We start from the raw sequence: 18,035 nt of genomic DNA, 5'->3' as shown, positions 1-18,035 counted from the left end.
TGTGGTCTCCTGTCTCCTTCAGGAGGTCTGTGTTCTCCTGTCTCCTTCAGGAGGTCTGTGGTCTCCTGTCTCCTTAAGGGGACAGCGAGCTGTGGAGTTCTCCATAGCGGGCTGGGTGGACCAGGTTCCTGCGACTCTGGAGGAAGGCGGTTATGGTGTAACGGCCTGAAACCCTCCCCTCCCTCCCCCCTCTCCCCCTCAAACAGAGAGGGACCTGAGGTCGTGCAGAGGTCCACACGACACTGGCACTTCATCACTAATGTAGGGCAGAACTCCCCCCACCGCTCTCCTCTCACATGACACCACAACCGTCCAGCCACACACTTCATCCTCGGCCCGACATCACTTCCTCTCTGGCCCGGCAACGGCACTATGGATATGCGTGAGAGGCTCGTCCGATGAGGATGTATTATGCATGCCGGCCGCCAGATTATGCTCCGTGACATTTGCCCCGTCTCCCTGGATCAGGGGGAGGGGACCCGGGGTATTTATAACCTTCGGGGGAGAGGAGGCTCTGTGCTGGTGACCTTTGACCTGCACATTATCGAGATTCTGATTTATCCGTTTCTAATCTTATTTATTTTATTTGTCTCAGACCTTTTCTTGGGTACTCCTGAAGACAAATCTAAGACATTACTATTTTTAAAATTGTTATCATATGATATCACTGTATTGTTGTATTATTATAATGATTATTATGATAATAAGTCCTCAGACCACCCAGGACAGCAGATATTATTACATATCAACATATCTGTATTGTCATTTGTACACTGAATGGCGCAGTCACTCGTAATGGCGACGTTAAATAAGCCACTGGCAGGAGCTCTGAGGACCCGCTGGGCCTGCGTCTGTAGGAGAAAGGTTAGGAATTAGCATATTGCTCTCCCATCATTTGCATATCATTGCATATAAAACCCTGACGGGTTTAAGGTCGCAGAAGCTCCGCCCCTTCAGCGCAGAGCGGCGGTGGTCTTATGAGGGAGACATCTGCACGCGAACATCACCAGACAAACGCCCGCCGACCTCGCTGCCAACCTCGTCACAGAGCGGTGACGTCACCTGAAGCACCAGGTGTCCCCTTCCTGAGTCCTACACTATCCAGAGCCGGCGCGGTCGTGGTGGGACAGACGGAAGGCGATGCAGGATGCTCGGAGTAGACGAGGGACAGAACGGGAACATGGGACAGGACGGCGTTCCGGCATGGCTCTGGGAACACTCTACCGCTCCGACTCCTCGGTCCGGTTTCATCAGCGACTTCCTCCCACCTCCGCTCCCGCTCTTACAGTATTGATCGAGGAGGCCGGGGGTCCGTGGGGGACCAGCCTCAGACCCTCTGCCTCCATTAAGGTCGCCTCCAAGCTTGGCCTCACTCTGGCCTCCAAACTACCAGCGAGCGCACAGACCTTGACTGAAAGCCTCGGTCCTTCCACCGACGCCGCTTCCCTCCGCTCGCTACAATAAATGCCCTTCAGTGTTCCCACATTCCCTGACCCATCACTTTCTCAAATAAAAAATAGAAAGAACCCTCACAAAAAAAAATGTGAGACCATTTTCCAGCACCCCGTGAAAGCAACCAGAAACAGTTTCCCCCAGAGATGTCAAAGTACATTCGTTCACGAGATGAAAACAGAACGCGGAGAAAGTCCCTCTCTCCCTCCATCCCCCCCCTCTCTCTCCCTCCCTCCCTCCATCCCTCTCCCTCTCTCTCCCTCTGTTTCTCTCTCCCTCTCTCTCTCCCTCTGTCTCTCTCCCTCTGTCTCTTTCCCTCTCTCTCTCTCCCTCTCTCTATTGCTTTCTATTTCTCCAGCTCTGCATATTTTGACCCGGCTTCAGTGAAACAGAGGAATCCACTTTGTCACTATACAGCCTCCGAGAGTAAAACCATTACCCGCGACCGCGCTTCACAAGACGGGGAAAGGGGGAAAATACGACACTTCAGCAAAAGCACATTGAAGTAGTCTCCTGTCAATTTGGCCTAACTTAAAACACGCTGTAGAGGCAAGAATTTAAAAGGAAACCACCGCATTCGGCACAAACAGCTAACCCGCGACGGACAGAGAGTGATGCTGCCGGCGTTGTATCAGCGTTATTGAACGATAACTCAAAAGCAGGACAAGATTGTTTGGTGTGCGACGATGGCAAAAGAAACCCTGGTGGCGTTTCGCTGTGTTCCTACAGAGGAGCGTCTCCTCACGCCAGCCGACACACGGCGTAGCGCCCTGTTGATCACGCCAAGCCCTCGATTCAGTCGACTCAAATGTAGTGCCCCCCCCCCCCCCCACACACACACACACACACACACACACACACACACACACACACACACAGACACGAAAACCTTCTGATAATCAACTCATTGCTTAGCAACAGTGGTTCCATAGCAACTGTGGAGTATTTTCTGTGCTCTCTCTGTTCAGCAGCGCGGTGTGCTGGCCTCAGCCGGTCTGTGTCCACATTAGGTTTTTTTAAACGCTACGGTATGATTTCTGTTGAGATATCTTTATGGGAGACAGAAAAAACACATTGGATGAACCAACGTGCTGTCTCACACTACATGCCGTAAATAACCCCTCACCACCATTTCCTCCATCATCACCACGTCACCAAAATGGTGGAGGGAAGGGGGCTGCTTTGATTTCCTTTGTGTTGTGTTTGTGTTTGCTTTCAGTCGATCCCACATCCTTTAAATGCCCGCTACATGTCTGTGGAGGACGATTATAGTGAAGTGTAAATGGGACGTTTAGATTATACATTTACTGTGATTCTACTCTCATTTATTTCTATCTAACCGTCCCAAACCAGAGTAGCAGTGGGCTGCAGAATCAGCCGGTGACAGCAAAGACAAAGGTCTTAGGAACAGAGTAGAGACAAAGGTCTTAGGAACAGAGTAGAGACAAAGGTCTTAGGAACAGAGTAGAGACAAAGGTCTTAGGAACAGAGTAGAGACAAAGGTCTTAGGAACAGAGTAGAGACAAATGTCTGAAGAACAGAGTAGAGACAAAGGTCTTAGGAACAGAGTAGAGACAAAGGTCTGAAGAACAGAGTAGAGACAAAGGTCTTAGGAACAGAGTAGAGACAAAGGTCTTAGGAACAGAGTAGAGACAAAGGTCTGAAGAACAGAGAAGACACAAAGGTCTGAAGAACAGAGTAGAGACAAAGGTCTTAGGAACAGAGGAGAGACAAAGGTCGGAAACACAGAGTACAGACAAAGGTCTTAGGAACAGAGTAATGACAAAGGTCTTAGGAACAGAGTAGAGACAAAGGTCTGAAGAACAGAGTAGAGACAAAGGTCTTAGGAACAGAGTAGAGACAAAGGTCTTAGGAACAGAGTAGAGACAAAGGTCTGAAGAACAGAGAAGAGACAAAGGTCTTAGGAACAGAGTGGAGACAAAGTTCTGAAACACAGAGTAGAGACAAAGGCCTTAGGAACACAGTAGAGACAAAGGTCTTAGGAACAGAGTAGAGACAAAGGTCTTAGGAACAGAGTAGAGACAAAGGTGTTAGGAACAGAGTAATGACAAAGGTCTTAGGAACAGAGAAATGACAAAGGTCTTAAGAACAGAGTAGAGGCAAAGGTCTGAAACACAGAGTACAGACAAAGGTCTTAGGAACAGAGTAGCGACAAAGGTCTTAGGAACAGAGTAGAGACAAAGGTCTTAAGAACAGAGTAAAGACAAAGGTCTGAAGAACAGAGTAGAGACAAAGGTCTGAAACACAGAGTAGAGACAAAGGTCTTAGGAACAGAGTAGAGACAAAGGTCTGAAGAACAGAGAAGACACAAAGGTCTGAAGAACAGAGTAGAGACAAAGGTCTGAAACACAGAGTACAGACAAAGGTCTTAGGAACAGAGAAATGACAAATCTCTTAAGAACAGAGTAGAGACAAAGGTCTTAGGAACAGAGTAATGACAAAGGTCTTAGGAACAGAGTAGAGACAAAAGTCTGAAGAACAGAGTACAGACAAAGGTCTTAGGAACAGAGTAGAGACAAAGGTATTAGGAACAGAGTAATGACAAAGGTCTTAGGAACAGAGTAGAGACAAAGGTCTGAAGAACAGAGTAGAGACAAAGGTCTGAAGAACACAGAGACACACTCGACGACCCACCAGAAAAGCTAACCCCAATCGAAACACTAATCTAAACCCTGATAGAAACACTAGTTTAAACCCTGATAGAAACACTAGTCTATACCCTGATAGAAACATTAGTTTAAACCCTGATAGAAACACTAGTTTAAACCCTGATAGAAACACTAGTCTAAACCCTGATAGAAACACTAGTCTAAACCCTGATAGAAACACTAGTTTAAACCCTGATAGAAACACTAGTTTAAACCCTGATAGAAACACTAGTCTAAGCCGGGACATGTCACGTGCATACATGTGTACCTCATCCCGGCCGTGGATAAGAAACAGAGAGCTGGACAATAACCTGACGGATTAACAGAGACGCTCTTTTGGTTACAGAACAAAGAGATACTCCCGCTGACGTTGGCTGTTTTTAAGGATAGGAACACACAAAGAGAGCAAACAGCTAAAAGGACGTAGTTAATTAGTGATATGAATTGAATAGTAAAAATAATCATAATAACAACATTGTTAAGATGCCTCACGTGTAATGACTATAAATCCTTCCGGTAATGAATCATCTGTTTCATTACAAGAGTCTATTGTGGTGGAGGAGCATTGATCAATGGATGCTGCAGGCCACCTGACACTTTCATGTAAGACACTGAAACACTCCCAAATGGAAACAATAAATCACCCGCAAACCTATTCATCTGTGGAGAATATGACATATTGTGATGGAATAACTGTTTACCGGATGCTGTTTATACATAAAATACACGCTCATGAATATTTATAATCTATACCAGATCAAGGAACACTTTCTGTTCTACTTTGCAGAAGAGTTGTTGAAGCGTGGCTCCACTCATGGAATGGACCGTTTCTAACATGCCAGGTCTGCTGAAAAACGCTGCTTCTGTGGCCAATATTTGCCCCCCCCCCCCTATGAATTCTTTAGTCCAGAGCCGTACATACCCCCCCTCTCAGGCCGTATGTTCCGGTCCTAATGTATAGAGCTCAGAGTGCTTTCTGCAAACAGCAGAACTCACTCATGCCAAAGTTCCTGTGCAACCATTTGCATCAAAAGGCTTCCAGGTTTCCATTTTCTCCTCTTTTCATCGTTCCATTTTTGCGCCACAGTTATGAATTTGTTATGAAGGACACAGCCGAGCGTTTCCACGCACCACGCCCGTTCTGACAGTTTTTAGTCGACTGCCGTGGAGCTGTGATGGATGGAAGAATGACCCACAAAGAGCGGAAGAGCGCTGGTCCCAACGACCCAGCAGCCGTACTATGAGCAGCAATCCTGGTGGGATTAGACGCCTTTATTCAGGAGACTTCCTGCGTCTCACCTGGAGACGCATGTCGTTAGGGAGCAGGAAGGGGCAGGGGGACATAACCTTAGACCAAACCGGAGACTTTATTCTCCCAAAAGCAGAATAAAACCCTCCGCTACATGTCTGAAGAGCGCTCTGAGTTTGTCCGGGTTGAATTTGGGTCCAATCTTGTATCGGGTTGTATTTCCATTGTGTGGCTTCAAGATGGCCGCCTGCCAGGTTGAAGGTTGGACCACAGCGAGCGCGACAGAGAAGAGATGGAGTTCAGCGACAAACCGAGAATCCCAGGATGTCTGGTTCCTCTATTATGGGTTCTAAAGGCCCGTAATGTTCCCAAAACCTCTGACTCTCCTGAACTGCCCTCTAGAGCAACGTCTGCTGCTCCATCATTTACACAGAGTAGAGAGGAAAAGTAGTCTTAAAAAATGGGGAAAATTTGGGAAACATAGAAAACACCTCAAATGAATCATAATGATCTGGATCCTCAGGAACCGAAAACCAAAATAATCCAAACAATAGCGTACGAGAATCATCTTCTCCTCCTTAGTTTTGACCATGCCAGTAAGAGGGACAGAGATACTAACTAACTAGTTAGCATCGAAATTGTTTAGCACCAAAAGTTGTGACGCTTTGTAATCAAAGTGACTCACACTGAATTCACAAACATATCATGAACATTCTAAGCAATGCCTACAGGAAGGTTATGGACATTAAGGACCTGAACCTCAACTATCCTATCCTAACAGTAACTGTGGCAGTGATAGTATAGCCACAGTATAGTAACAGCAGTAGTAATATTGGTAGTAATAGTGTTGTCCCAGTATGATTAAAGTAGTAGTAATATCGGCAGTCATAGTATAGTCCCAGTATAGTAACAGTAGTATTAATATTGGTAGTTATGGTAATTTCGTAGTAATAGTAATAGTTTAGTTTAAGTAACGGCAACAGTAATAGTATATTAGTAATAATATATTAATAGTAAAAGTAATATAGACATATTATAGTCATAGTCGTCCTTATGGTATTAGAAGTAGTGATAGTAAAGGTAATGGAGATAGTAATAGTATTATTAATAGTTGTATTAGTAATAGGGATAGTAAAAGTATTAGCAATAGTAACATGGATGGTAATCATATGAGCAATAGTTGTAGTAATGAGGTGATAGTAGCTGCAGTAACAGTATTAGCAATAGTAATATTAATAGTATTAGTAATAGTTAAGTTGATCAGTCCATCATCCACTTGCGATGTGGCAAAAGTGATGGATTCTGAAATGGCCGCTTCAAAGCTGGATATGATGAGGAGAGGAGATTCCCACCGTTCAATGGAATTTATTACCATGGCACGAGCCGTCCTTAGAGATAGCCCTAATGCTGTGTAACACACGTGTATACACACATATATATATCTAAAGCATGAGGTTCAGTCATGTGGGGGTTCCTAAACGCTTCCCGGCACTACGGTCGTTTGTCAGCGGGACGCGAGCGGACGCCGGCTCCTTGTTTATCTATCGGCACCACGGCAACGCCCTGCCCTTGGTCGCCCCCCCCCCCGCCCCCCCCGCTGTCAAGGACACGCCTCTCATCAATCACCCAGCCGCCGAGGACCGGAGGATGGGAGGGTGAGGGTGAGGGGAGGGAGAGGGAGAGGGTGAGGGTGAGGGGAGGGAGAGGGAGAGGGAGAGGGTGAGGGTGAGGGGAGAGAGCGGGAGAGGGAGAGGGTGAGGGTGAGGGGAGGGAGAGGGAGAGGGAGAGGGAGAGGGGAGGGAGAGGAAGAGGGGAGGGAGAGGGTGAGGGTGAGGGTGAGGGGAGGGAGAGGGTGAGGGGAGGGAGAGGGTGAGGGGAGGGTGAGGGAGAGGGAGAGGGAGAGGGAGAGGGAGAGGGTGAGGGGAGAGAGAGGGAGAGGGAGAGGGTGAGGGTGAGGGGAGGGAGAGGGTGAGGGGAGGGAGAGGGTGAGGAGAGGGAGAGGGAGAGGGAGAGGGAGAGGGTGAGGGGAGAGAGAGGGAGAGGGAGAGGGTGAGGGTGAGGGGAGGGAGAGGGAGAGGGAGAGGGAGAGAGTGAGGGGAGAGAGAGGGAGAGGGAGAGGGTGAGGGTGAGGGGAGAGAGAGGGAGAGGGAGAGGGTGAGGGTGAGGGGAGGGAGAGGGTGAGGGGAGGGTGAGGGAGAGGGAGAGGGTGAGGGTGAGGGGAGAGAGAGGGAGAGGGAGAGGGTGAGGGTGAGGGGAGGGAGAGGGTGAGGGGAGGGTGAGGGAGAGGGAGAGGGAGAGGGTGAGGGTGAGGGTGAGGGGAGAGAGAGGGAGAGGGAGAGGGTGAGGGGAGGGAGAGGGTGAGGGGAGGGAGAGGGTGAGGGGAGGGTGAGGGTGAGGGTGAGGTTTTATTCTATCAGCGGTTCTCTTGTGTGTGTGTGGGGGGGGTAAACACCGGTCTGCATGAGGAGACGAGGCCTGTGCCATTGGCTGCACCCCGTCACCCACTGCCTTCGCCCCCCCCAACCCCCACCTCCGACCACACCCTTCATTTAATCTGAACAGAGGACCTAAGTGGGGAAAGGAATGGCCGCCTTCAGATGTTTTCTCTCTTCTCTGCGCTCATAAATTTCCCCATCGCCGCGGCGACCGCCTCCACACAGCCCGCCGTCCGTAAGCACCGCCCTCTATCCTCCACCCTCTATCCTCCACCCTCTATCCTCCACCCTCTATCCTCCACCCTCTATCCTCCACCCTCCATCCTCCACCCTCTATCCTCCACCCTCTATCCTACACCTCTATCCTCCACCATCTAAGCTCCACTCTCTATCCTACACCTCTATCCTCCACCCTCTATCCTCCACCCTCTATCCTACACCCTCTGTCCTCCACTCTCTATCCTCCACCCTCTATCCTCCACCCTCTATGCTCCACCCTCTATCCTCGACCCTCTATCCTCCACTCTCTATCCTCTATCCTCTATCCTACACCGTCCATCCTCTATCCTCCACCCTCTATCCTCTATCCTCCACCCTCTATCCTCTATCCTCCACCCTCTATCCTCTATCCTACACCCTCTATCCTCCACCCTCTATCCTCCACCCTCTATCCTCCACCCTCTATCCTCTATCCTCTATCCTACACCGTCCATCCTCTATCCTCCACCCTCTATCCTCTATCCTCCACCCTCTATCCTCTATCCTCCACCCTCTATCCTCTATCCTCCACCCTCTATCCTCCACCCTCTATCCTCCACCCTCTATCCTCTATCCTCCACCCTCTATCCTCCACCCTCTATCCTCCACCCTCTATCCTCCACTCTCTATCCTCCACTCTCTATCCTCCGACCTCCTCTGTGGTGACTGGTTTCCACCCTACACCAGCTACGTCCTCTCTCCCAGTAGCTCCGTTCTGAGGTGACTGGTCTCCACCCACTGCTCCACCACCATGTCGTTAGACCTGGCCCGCGGGCGCAGCTGGGCCTGTGGCTCGTGGGGGGGGGGGGGGGGTACCAGTGAGATGGAAGGTGTTAGCACGGCCGACCGGACACCAGGTCACCCGTCACACGGGCGCCTGGCGCTGTTCCGCCGCCCAGTGAGGGCACTCTGGGCGGCGTGGGGATCAGGTGGTCGCTGGTCAGCGCTCACGGCCCACGCCGTCTCTGGCTCCGCCCCCTTTAGGGTAGGGGACGTGTTTCAGTGGAAGCAAAGGAACTGAAAGGATGAGCTTGGTTCTGTGGAATATGTTTGTGTGTTTCACAGAGTGGGTGGTCTCTAGACCTCGTGAAGTTGGTGTTTTCTGGAACAGATGATCGCGTCGCTTGTGTCTCGCACCATCGGGCGAGTTATTGGAACACAATAACAGAATGTGCACACGACACAAGAACATTCGAGAACTTCCCAATGCTGCGACTCAGTGCCATGATTCACCGCCACCCCAGAGATATCTTCTCACACAACTCTCCTGCTATTCCACCTCTCCCTGTTTCCATTGCATGGGTGTCATGTTATTTAAATGCTCATTCCAAGCTGTTTCAAACCCTATAGCGACCACACCAGAGATGGATGGATCCGTCTGCCGGTTGTGACGTCACTAAAACACTAACTTGTACATTCCAACGACCGCCAACATCTTGGAAGCATAGCAGCATTGGAATGTTAGCAATAATCTCAAAGTAATCGTTCAGCGATTGATCGTGGCATGATTTATCATTATGGGGAACATGCTTATGTTCAGAACCGCCACAGCCTTTCTCATGTGAGACAAAACAAGTTCTCATTAGCTGAGGATACGGTGTACACGCGTTGATTTAAGGGCTGATTATGGTTCAACGTTCACGCAACGCAAGGACCACGCAGAGGCTTCGATGCAGCCGTGAACCTGTTGGTTCTGCGTCGGGTTTTAGTGAGCGGACCAATCACAGCCCTTGCTGCATTTTTGGGAGGTGCACGTCAGGTCCTGGTGGGGGACGCAAGGAGGGTCCGCAAGGAGGTAAGGGGTCCGTAACCCCCTTGCGTTGCGTGAACGAGGGACCGTAATCAGCCCGTTAGGATCTGAAATGACCTGAACTCTCTCTCCTCTCAACATGGTGGAGTATATATGGCCCATTCTGAATCTTTATAAGAAAATACTTAGTACTATACAGATAGATGAGCAATGTTTGCTACAGCCCACTGGGTAGGCTGGTGGACTGATCTATCCGTCAAACATCTAGGTGGACACGCTCACCTGTGATGTCATAAGGGGCGGATTTCCAAACCAGCTTGTAACGGCTTATCACACCACACCTGGTGGTATTTTCAAACTGACTTTATACTACAGCACTGCATTTTCTAGTTATTGTATAGTTTTTATATAGTTGAGTCTTGAGACTCAACTATATAGAACATACAGAACATAGAACTGCCCTCAACTCAGTTGAGAACAATAGCTCTATGTTCTATGTTTTATGTTTTATAAGCGCTACGGTAATGCTACAACACGTTAGCATGTCACTCCTCTGCTCCGCCTGCTGCTACGTCCAGATTAAGTTCTCCCGAAGCCCCGTCCATCACGGGACAGATCGCCGTCTCCCCGAGACGCTCCACGTGCGGCGGCGACGCTATATGTCATCCAATAACCTTTCTGAAGCACAAAGCGTATGCATAAGCACCGAAGGGTATCCCGCAGGGGGCGGTGCTCGCTCTGTTCCCCCCTCTGGTTCAGACGGGACAGAGCTCCTCCTGTCCGGAACAGACCGGCTCGTACGTCAGACACAACCCCACTGAGCATCTGTTACCCTCCATGGCTCGTGTTCTCCTCGCTCCAGAGCGACAGAACTCAAAACCTAAAAGGAGGAGGGTAAGGGGTACGGAGCGTCTCCCCCTACAGGTAGACTGTGGACATTGGGGTTCGAACCCGGATCCATCGGGCTGGGGGAGTCACCCCTCTCCCCAATAGACCACCCTGCACCTCACGTTGGAACTCATCACAATGGGAATTGAGATGCATTTCCAGCGCTCTGAAACCATCACCAGAACACTCTGAAGCAATCATTGATTTATTTCAACTGCAGCGCGAGAGTTATTTAAGAATGTAACTATGAAGCATGATGAGCCCCGCCCGTCACCGCCGCCCCCCCGGGCTCCGTTTCTCTCTGTACCTTAAAACGTTTCCACCTCGCTGTGGAATCGACCGCCACAAATCACCTCCCGCCGTGATTTATGAGACGAGCGGACGCACGCGCGGCAGCATTACCCAGACCAGCATTACCCAGACCAGCATTACCCAGACCAGCATTACCCAGACCAGCATTACCCAGACCAGCATTACCCAGACCAGCATTACCCAGACCAGCATTACCCAGACCAGCATTACCCAGACCAACATTACCCAGACCAGCATTACCCAGACCAGCATTACCCAGACCAGCATTACCCAGACCAGCATTACCCAGACCAGCATTACCCAGACCAACATTACCCAGACCAGCATTACCCAGACCAGCACGCGGGACAGCATTACCATGTCTGTTGAATGAATTTGATTTTCTCAACAGCTTTCCTCATGTGCGCCGTGCGGACTCCCGGCCCGCGAGTCCCTCGCATCAGACGTGTGTGTGTCCGTTGTTCCGGACGCATCTCAACAGGACACCGGGGAAATCGGGGAAAGAGGCGAACGTCGGCACGAACGTTACCTCGGGATGAAATGTTCCAGGGGGGGATTTCCACTCCTAGTTCAAGCACAAGTCGGATTGATTAGCTACTGCTACTCTGCTAATGGCCGTATTGGTTGTGCTCGGCTTGCGATTAATCAACAATCAACGTAGTGACTATCTATCGGCTGCTATAGCAACCGCAGCATAGCCCAGAAACATGAATGTTAATAGCGCCACTTGGGGAACAGCATGTTTCACCAGGAGAGTGAGCAGAGTGTAAAGTGTTTAGTGAGATACTTTACAAGACAACCGTTGCAGCAGCATGCCCTCCATGCTGTCATCGACCCATTAACAACAGAGGCCCCGCCCTGCCACCACATAAAACCCTGATCGTCTGTGTTTCCCATCCATGAACTCCACGTCCTGGGAGCTTAACGAAGCAACAGGGGTGTGTTCAGAGCTTCCGCTATCCATCTCCACCTCCAGGCGGCTTAATGGTCGCCGCTCCGGACCGTAAAAGCCATCTCCGAGGTGGATGATGACAGCCGGGTCTAAACGGTGTCCTTCTGAGAGAACACCGGGGGTATGTGGTCGAGGACATGACTTAGAGCCTGAATGGTCTCTCCCAACCCCCCCTCACTGGAGCAGCCCGTCTCTAGTCCTTCCAACCTTTTCGGGCGGGGTTCTTCCCAGAGTCGATGCGATCCGAGCCGCACTGTGCCCGGGGGTCACCCATGGTACCAGCTGCCTTGCTCGATGGCCCCGGGGTAGGAATTGACCGATTCCTCTCGTCCCCATTTCTCCTCAACCCAAGGGTCAGACGTGCCAACGGCCCCCGGGAACTTTAGAAGCCCCGATACCACCGAGCATAAGCTCATTCAAAATGTCTGCCAAAAAATCTCTCTTTTTCTCTCTCTCTCTCCCCCTCTCCCTCTCTCTCTCTCCCCCTCTCTCTCTCCCCCTCCCCCTCCCCCTCTCCCTCTCTCTCCCCCTCTCCCTCTCTCTCTCCCCCTCCCCCTCTCTCCCCCTCTCCCTCTCCCCCTCTCTCCCCCTCTCTCCCTCTCCCTCTCTCTCTCTCGTATATACTATATCTCTCGTATTTGTCATTGTGAACATGGATCTGAGATCCCAGCTCGTAGTCCTGCATGCGTTCTAACGATGTGAATGCGTAACCTCGTGTTTCTGTGTTCAGCCCTTCGATTGTCTCTGGTTTAGGTGTCGTTTGTTCAGTCGTTCTCTGACATGGATATTTGTGACGTGTGAACTGAGATGTAGCCATTGATCTTTGGATCGCACACTGAGCGGTGTGCTGAGGGCGTCTGCTCTAAGGCAGGACGGAGCGTGGCTGGTCTCCTCACAACAGAACCGCTCGAACCGGGCTCAAACTGGGCCTGTACCCGCTGTGGTCTCTGGCCTCAGAGGGTTTGAGGCGTCTGTAAAGCAGCCGATATCAGCGAGCAAGAACGCTACGCGTCGGAGTACGACTTTCAATACAGGTTTAAGGTCAAAGACAGCTTTCACTGGATGGAAACAACAGCTGCGTATTAGAGTCTAGTCTTGGTGCGATGTTGGAAATATCTATATGGGATGAGAGGCGTCAAAAGACCTCTGGACTTGATTGTATTTCAGAAGTATTACATCTTTATGATATTCACTATATACAAGTAGCAACTTTGAACTAGCATGATTTACTTCAACTACAACATTATTCATTAATCTGGAAAGCAATGGTCACTTCCTTTCAAACAAGCGTACATTAAAGGTTTTTAGGTGTTCTTAAAATTTGAGTAAAAGTTATTGTGGTGAACGTTATTTTATTACTTATTTATGAGATACCCATGTCCAACAACTTTGAACTCCTAGCCCTCTCCCCCGCTTGAAGGACAGTGAAACGCACTTAGGGAAGTAGGCTAAAAGCTGCTAAACCAAACATACATCCGCGCGGAGGAGGAAGATATGGGAACTGGGAGAGGCCACTCTGTTCTGATGGTCACACTGGGGAATCCATCTACCCAGCACGGCGCACACGCAGATAGATGGGAGGTCGGTCTGAACCACATCCTCCGTTCTCTTGATCCACCGCTGTCAGTGGCGTTCTGTGAGATGAAGCCATTGCACATTCGTTTTTAAACATAATTATGCATCTTTCCGACGAGTGAATCTGATGATTATTTAGATTCAGGAGGATGAAGGTGTCTTGCATTCGGACCACAAATCGCTGAATCAGCACCAGACACAGAACAAATACCACAATGTTGCTCTGTTCATTTTACCTTTTCCCCATCTCTCCTCTAACGGTTTGACAGACCAGTTCAGTGCCTGGGAGAAGCCACTGGTTTGACAGACCAGTTCAGTGCGTGGGAGAAGCCATTGGTTTGACAGACCAGTTCAGTGCATTGGAGAGGCCACTGGTTTGACAGACCAGTTCAGTGCCTGGAAGCAGCCACTGGTTTTACAGACCAGTTCAGTACCTGGGACCAGCCACTGGTTTTACAGACCAGTTCAGCACCTGGGAGCAGCCACTGGTTTTGCTCTGGTGTTCTTATCCCCCCTGATCAATATTTATGACTTCGGTTCTATAAATGGTCATTTATGACCATTTATAGAACCGCCTATTAATTGGATCAACAGCGACTATCGGGAATATTTTGACAGTCAACGAAACAAACCAATCCGATTCCGGCGTGACCCCGGGGTCAGATCGTTAGCAGAATCATTAACCCCCGACTTAAAATGGGATTATGGCGTTATTGCCATCGATTCAGCGCCGGGCAGAATACGGCGACAACAAGCCGACAACACCCAGCGTCTCAGCGGGCCGAGAGAGGAGAAGGCTCCACGCCTCAGCGGCCCTGCTCACCCCAGGGGCCCCCGCTCACCCCAGGGGCCCCGCTCACCCAGGGGCCCCGCTCACCCAGGGGCCCCGCTCACCCAGGGGCCCCCGCTCACCCCAGGGGCCCCTCTCACCCAGGGGCCCCCGCTCACCCCAGGGGCCCCTCTCACCCAGGGGCCCCTCTCACCCAGGGGCCCCGCTCACCCAGGGGCCCGGCCCACGCCTCCTCCACTTACATACCTCCTACAGTCATTGCTACATGAGGAACACCTCAGAAGGCTCCGGCGCAGGGCTGGGTCGGCCCTCCCAGGGGCTCCCCTCTCCAGGCGGGAGGGAGAGGAGCTGGGTCGGGGGATTCTGTTGGAGCCGTTGAATGGGTCACAGCCCAACTTGGGAGGGATTTCTATTGAAAGCTCCTAGATGACATGAGGGAATTTCTTACTCCTTGGATATTAGAGTATATTTTAGAGTATGTTATCGATAGATATGAGAGGTTCCTTAGTCAGAGTTGAACAGCCCTGTTGACCGTAAACACTGTAGCAGCAGCACGTACAAAAGAAAAGAACCAACCTGACAGAAAGACCTGGTCCCTGAAATATGAATTACTTCCCATTATAATGAACCATTGCCAAACAATGTTTAGGTAGTATAGAAGACATATACAAATTAGAAATCATATATTACAGAGCACAAATATTTTCCATTTAATGGGGAAATAAGCTGCATGAAACCATTTGAAACCAGACGATTCCTGAAAGTGACTTCCATCATTTAAAAATAATCCCGAGCCGACCCCCCCCCCGGTCTGAGAGCTCTGCCTCTCCTCCCTCACCCCCCTCCCTGAGCCGTGAGTCATAACCCTCTCCCCGCTACCCCCCCCCCCCCCCCACATCATCAATACACCGGGATGTGATTTAAGCAACGACGACAGCAACAGGGCAGAGACGGCGCTTCTGAACGTACCTCCGAAGTCAGGCCTCAGACGGATGTCATATCCCTTCAGCAGTTTGTCCACGGTTGTCTTGGCAACAGACATTCCTGTGTTTCCAGTGGAGGTGCTGAGGGGGAAGGCATGATGACAGTTAGCCATTTTATCCGGAAAACACAATCAAACAGAATGGGGTCGGATCACACGAGGACTCGTGTGCTGAGGATCACGGTGTCTCCGTTCTGTACGTTATTGTCTGGTTTTAACCCGGTCGACTAGCAGCTGAACCGCTCGGTTTATGGGAAACACACAGTTGGGATTCACCCGAGACATCATAAGGCGTGCAGTTTAATGCTATCTGTCCATCGTTTTACCATGTCAGTCGTCACGTTAATATGCAACGCATGTGGGTGAATTTATTTAATTGATAATCACATTAGGAAGATGATGGATGAGGCTCCATTTCCAAGAGGAACTATATATATGTTATAAATATTAATAAAATAACGACCACTTGATATAGGTGCGAGTGAGAAAAAGAGAGAGAGAGAGAGAGAGAGAGAGAGAGAATTAACAACTGTGGCACCTTTAACATCGGCACAGAGATCCCCCCCCCCCACTCACACACACACATATACACAAACATCTGTAGTGTGTGTGTGTGTGTGTGTGTGTGTGTGTGTGTGTGTGTGTGAGAGACGGGTGGAGAGACGCGTGTCCCTTCACATCACAGCCACCACCACCACCGCGGCCTCGCCGTCCGTCCAGGCTCCGAAGCGGCTGGTCACGCCGCCCACTCTCCAGCCTTTCAAGGCAACGGTCGCCCCTCCGTGACACCTGTAGCGCTAATCGGACGCTCTGCGTGGGTCCGGGGAGCCAGAGTCCTGCCCCGGCGACTGGGTTTAATGATACCGCGGGTCGACACACGACCACCACGTCTCAGAAACACGATATCCCCGGCTACAACCGTGAACCGACGCCGACACGCACGTCACGGGTGAACACATGTAGGCCGACACGTCTCGATGAAACGCTATTGGTGAACGGGATAGCCAATGGGAGTGCCCCGTGGAGTTGGTTGACAGGTGTCAGACGTGGGTTGATTAGTCCACTAAAGGTACAGATGAAAACATCACGTGGGTAGCCCATTAGACCAACCGGAGGCCACCCAGGACTGTGTACTGGTTCCCATTAAGCCCCCAGTACGCTGGTAGTAACCACAGCCTTGGTCAGGCCTAATTGTTGAAAGATCTATTGAGCCCACTGGTGTTGCTGGCGAGGAGGCCTGATTGGAGACATGTGTTCATATGGCCAGCGTCCTGTCTGTGCGTTGAGTCCTTAACGTCCCCAGGAAGGAGAGCAGAGGTTCTGATGAGCACCTCGGATCAACCGAGACCCGTGTCGGATCACACGTTCGATTCGTCATCGTTTGATTGGCTAATTGATTGGTTGATTAATTTCTGTATTGGTTGATTGATTGATTGGATTCAGACGGTGACGCCACGGTGACACTTGCAGTCAACAGATTCTCGACGTTGGATTTGCGATGAAGGCGTCAATATTCGAGGTCGAAAATCGCCTACATTGTGTGAAGATATAAACGTGTTCATATATAGTATACATATATATCTCCATTTTGTTATCTGGAGGAGGTTAGGCTGGATGATGTGCACGCGCATGTTTTTACGCTCGCTCGCGTCACATTGGAGCCTAAACGTGCACTCGTGTGAATCATTACTCAATGTACCATCTTATAGTACATGACAATCTTTTAGCATATAACCAAGTTATAGTGCATTAACATCTTATAGTGCATGACCATGTTAAAGTATATAACCATGGTATAGTGCATTAACATGTTATAGGGCATTACCATCTTATAGTACATGACCATGTTATAGTATATAACCTAGGATAGTGCATTAGGATGTTATAGTGCATTAACATGTTATAGTACATGACCATGTCATATTGCTTTACCATGTAATAGTGCATTACCATATAATGTTATAATGTTCATTACCATGTTATAGTACATGGCCATGTTATAGTGCATTACCATGTTATAGTACATGGCCATGTTACAGTGCATTAGCCTACTATCTTATTGTAGTGTTATAATGTTATACTATATTCCCATGTTATAGTAAAGGACCATGTTATATTATATGTTATAGTACCATGTTATAGTACATGACCATGTTATATCATATCGACATGTTATAGTGCCATCTTCTAGTACATGGAGTGTATTGGGACTCGAGCAATTCGCCTGATTGTGTTTCATCATGAATGCATCAGTTTGGTTCTCGGTTGGATCCTGAGTGTTTTTCGTCTTACCTTGGAACGAAGCAAACGAAGCACAAAGCCGCCAAAGCAGAGAAAATTCCACATAATTTGTCTCCTTGACGACCCAACATTTCCACAAATCATATAGTGTCAATAATCCAAGTGGTCCTCCGCCGCCTCCAAAAAATGTGTAAAGTAAAAAAAAAAAAAACGGGCAATCCAAACGAATCGCCTTTCTAATGAACGGAACCAGCAGCCCTACATCTACGCATGCAATGACTTCATTAGAGAGGAGAGGAGCGGAGTGGAGCGGAGTGGAGCGGTGAGCGGTGAGCTGCCCCCTGCTGAGCTATGGGAACCCGAACAGGTCGCACAGACCCTCGACCAGCACCAGAAGATCGGACATCTTGCTCCGACCAGCCCGCACGCAACACTTCCCCACGGGGAAAAAAAGTGTTGACAAGTAGGAATGTCCCTCGGAA

General features: G+C 49.8%; 1 protein-coding gene across 1 annotated transcript in view; it reads right to left on the bottom strand.

Moving 5' to 3' along the window:
• The window catches only part of gabrb4 (gamma-aminobutyric acid type A receptor subunit beta4), a gene marked incomplete at both ends in the record, with an annotated part of 42,162 nt that extends 24,478 nt beyond the window's left edge, over positions 1–17,684 (bottom strand). The window contains 2 exons of the mRNA XM_079738729.1: positions 15,300–15,394; positions 17,605–17,684. Of these exons, the coding sequence (XP_079594855.1) occupies positions 15,300–15,394; positions 17,605–17,684 (175 nt within the window). The remainder of the gene's footprint in view (positions 1–15,299; positions 15,395–17,604) is intronic.
• Positions 17,685–18,035: the final 351 nt, after the last annotated feature.

Source organism: Pollachius pollachius (genome assembly GCF_949987615.1).
Source record: "Pollachius pollachius genome assembly, chromosome: 6".
Lineage (NCBI taxonomy): Eukaryota > Metazoa > Chordata > Actinopteri > Gadiformes > Gadidae > Pollachius > Pollachius pollachius.
This window is presented reverse-complemented; position numbering and strand designations above follow the sequence as displayed.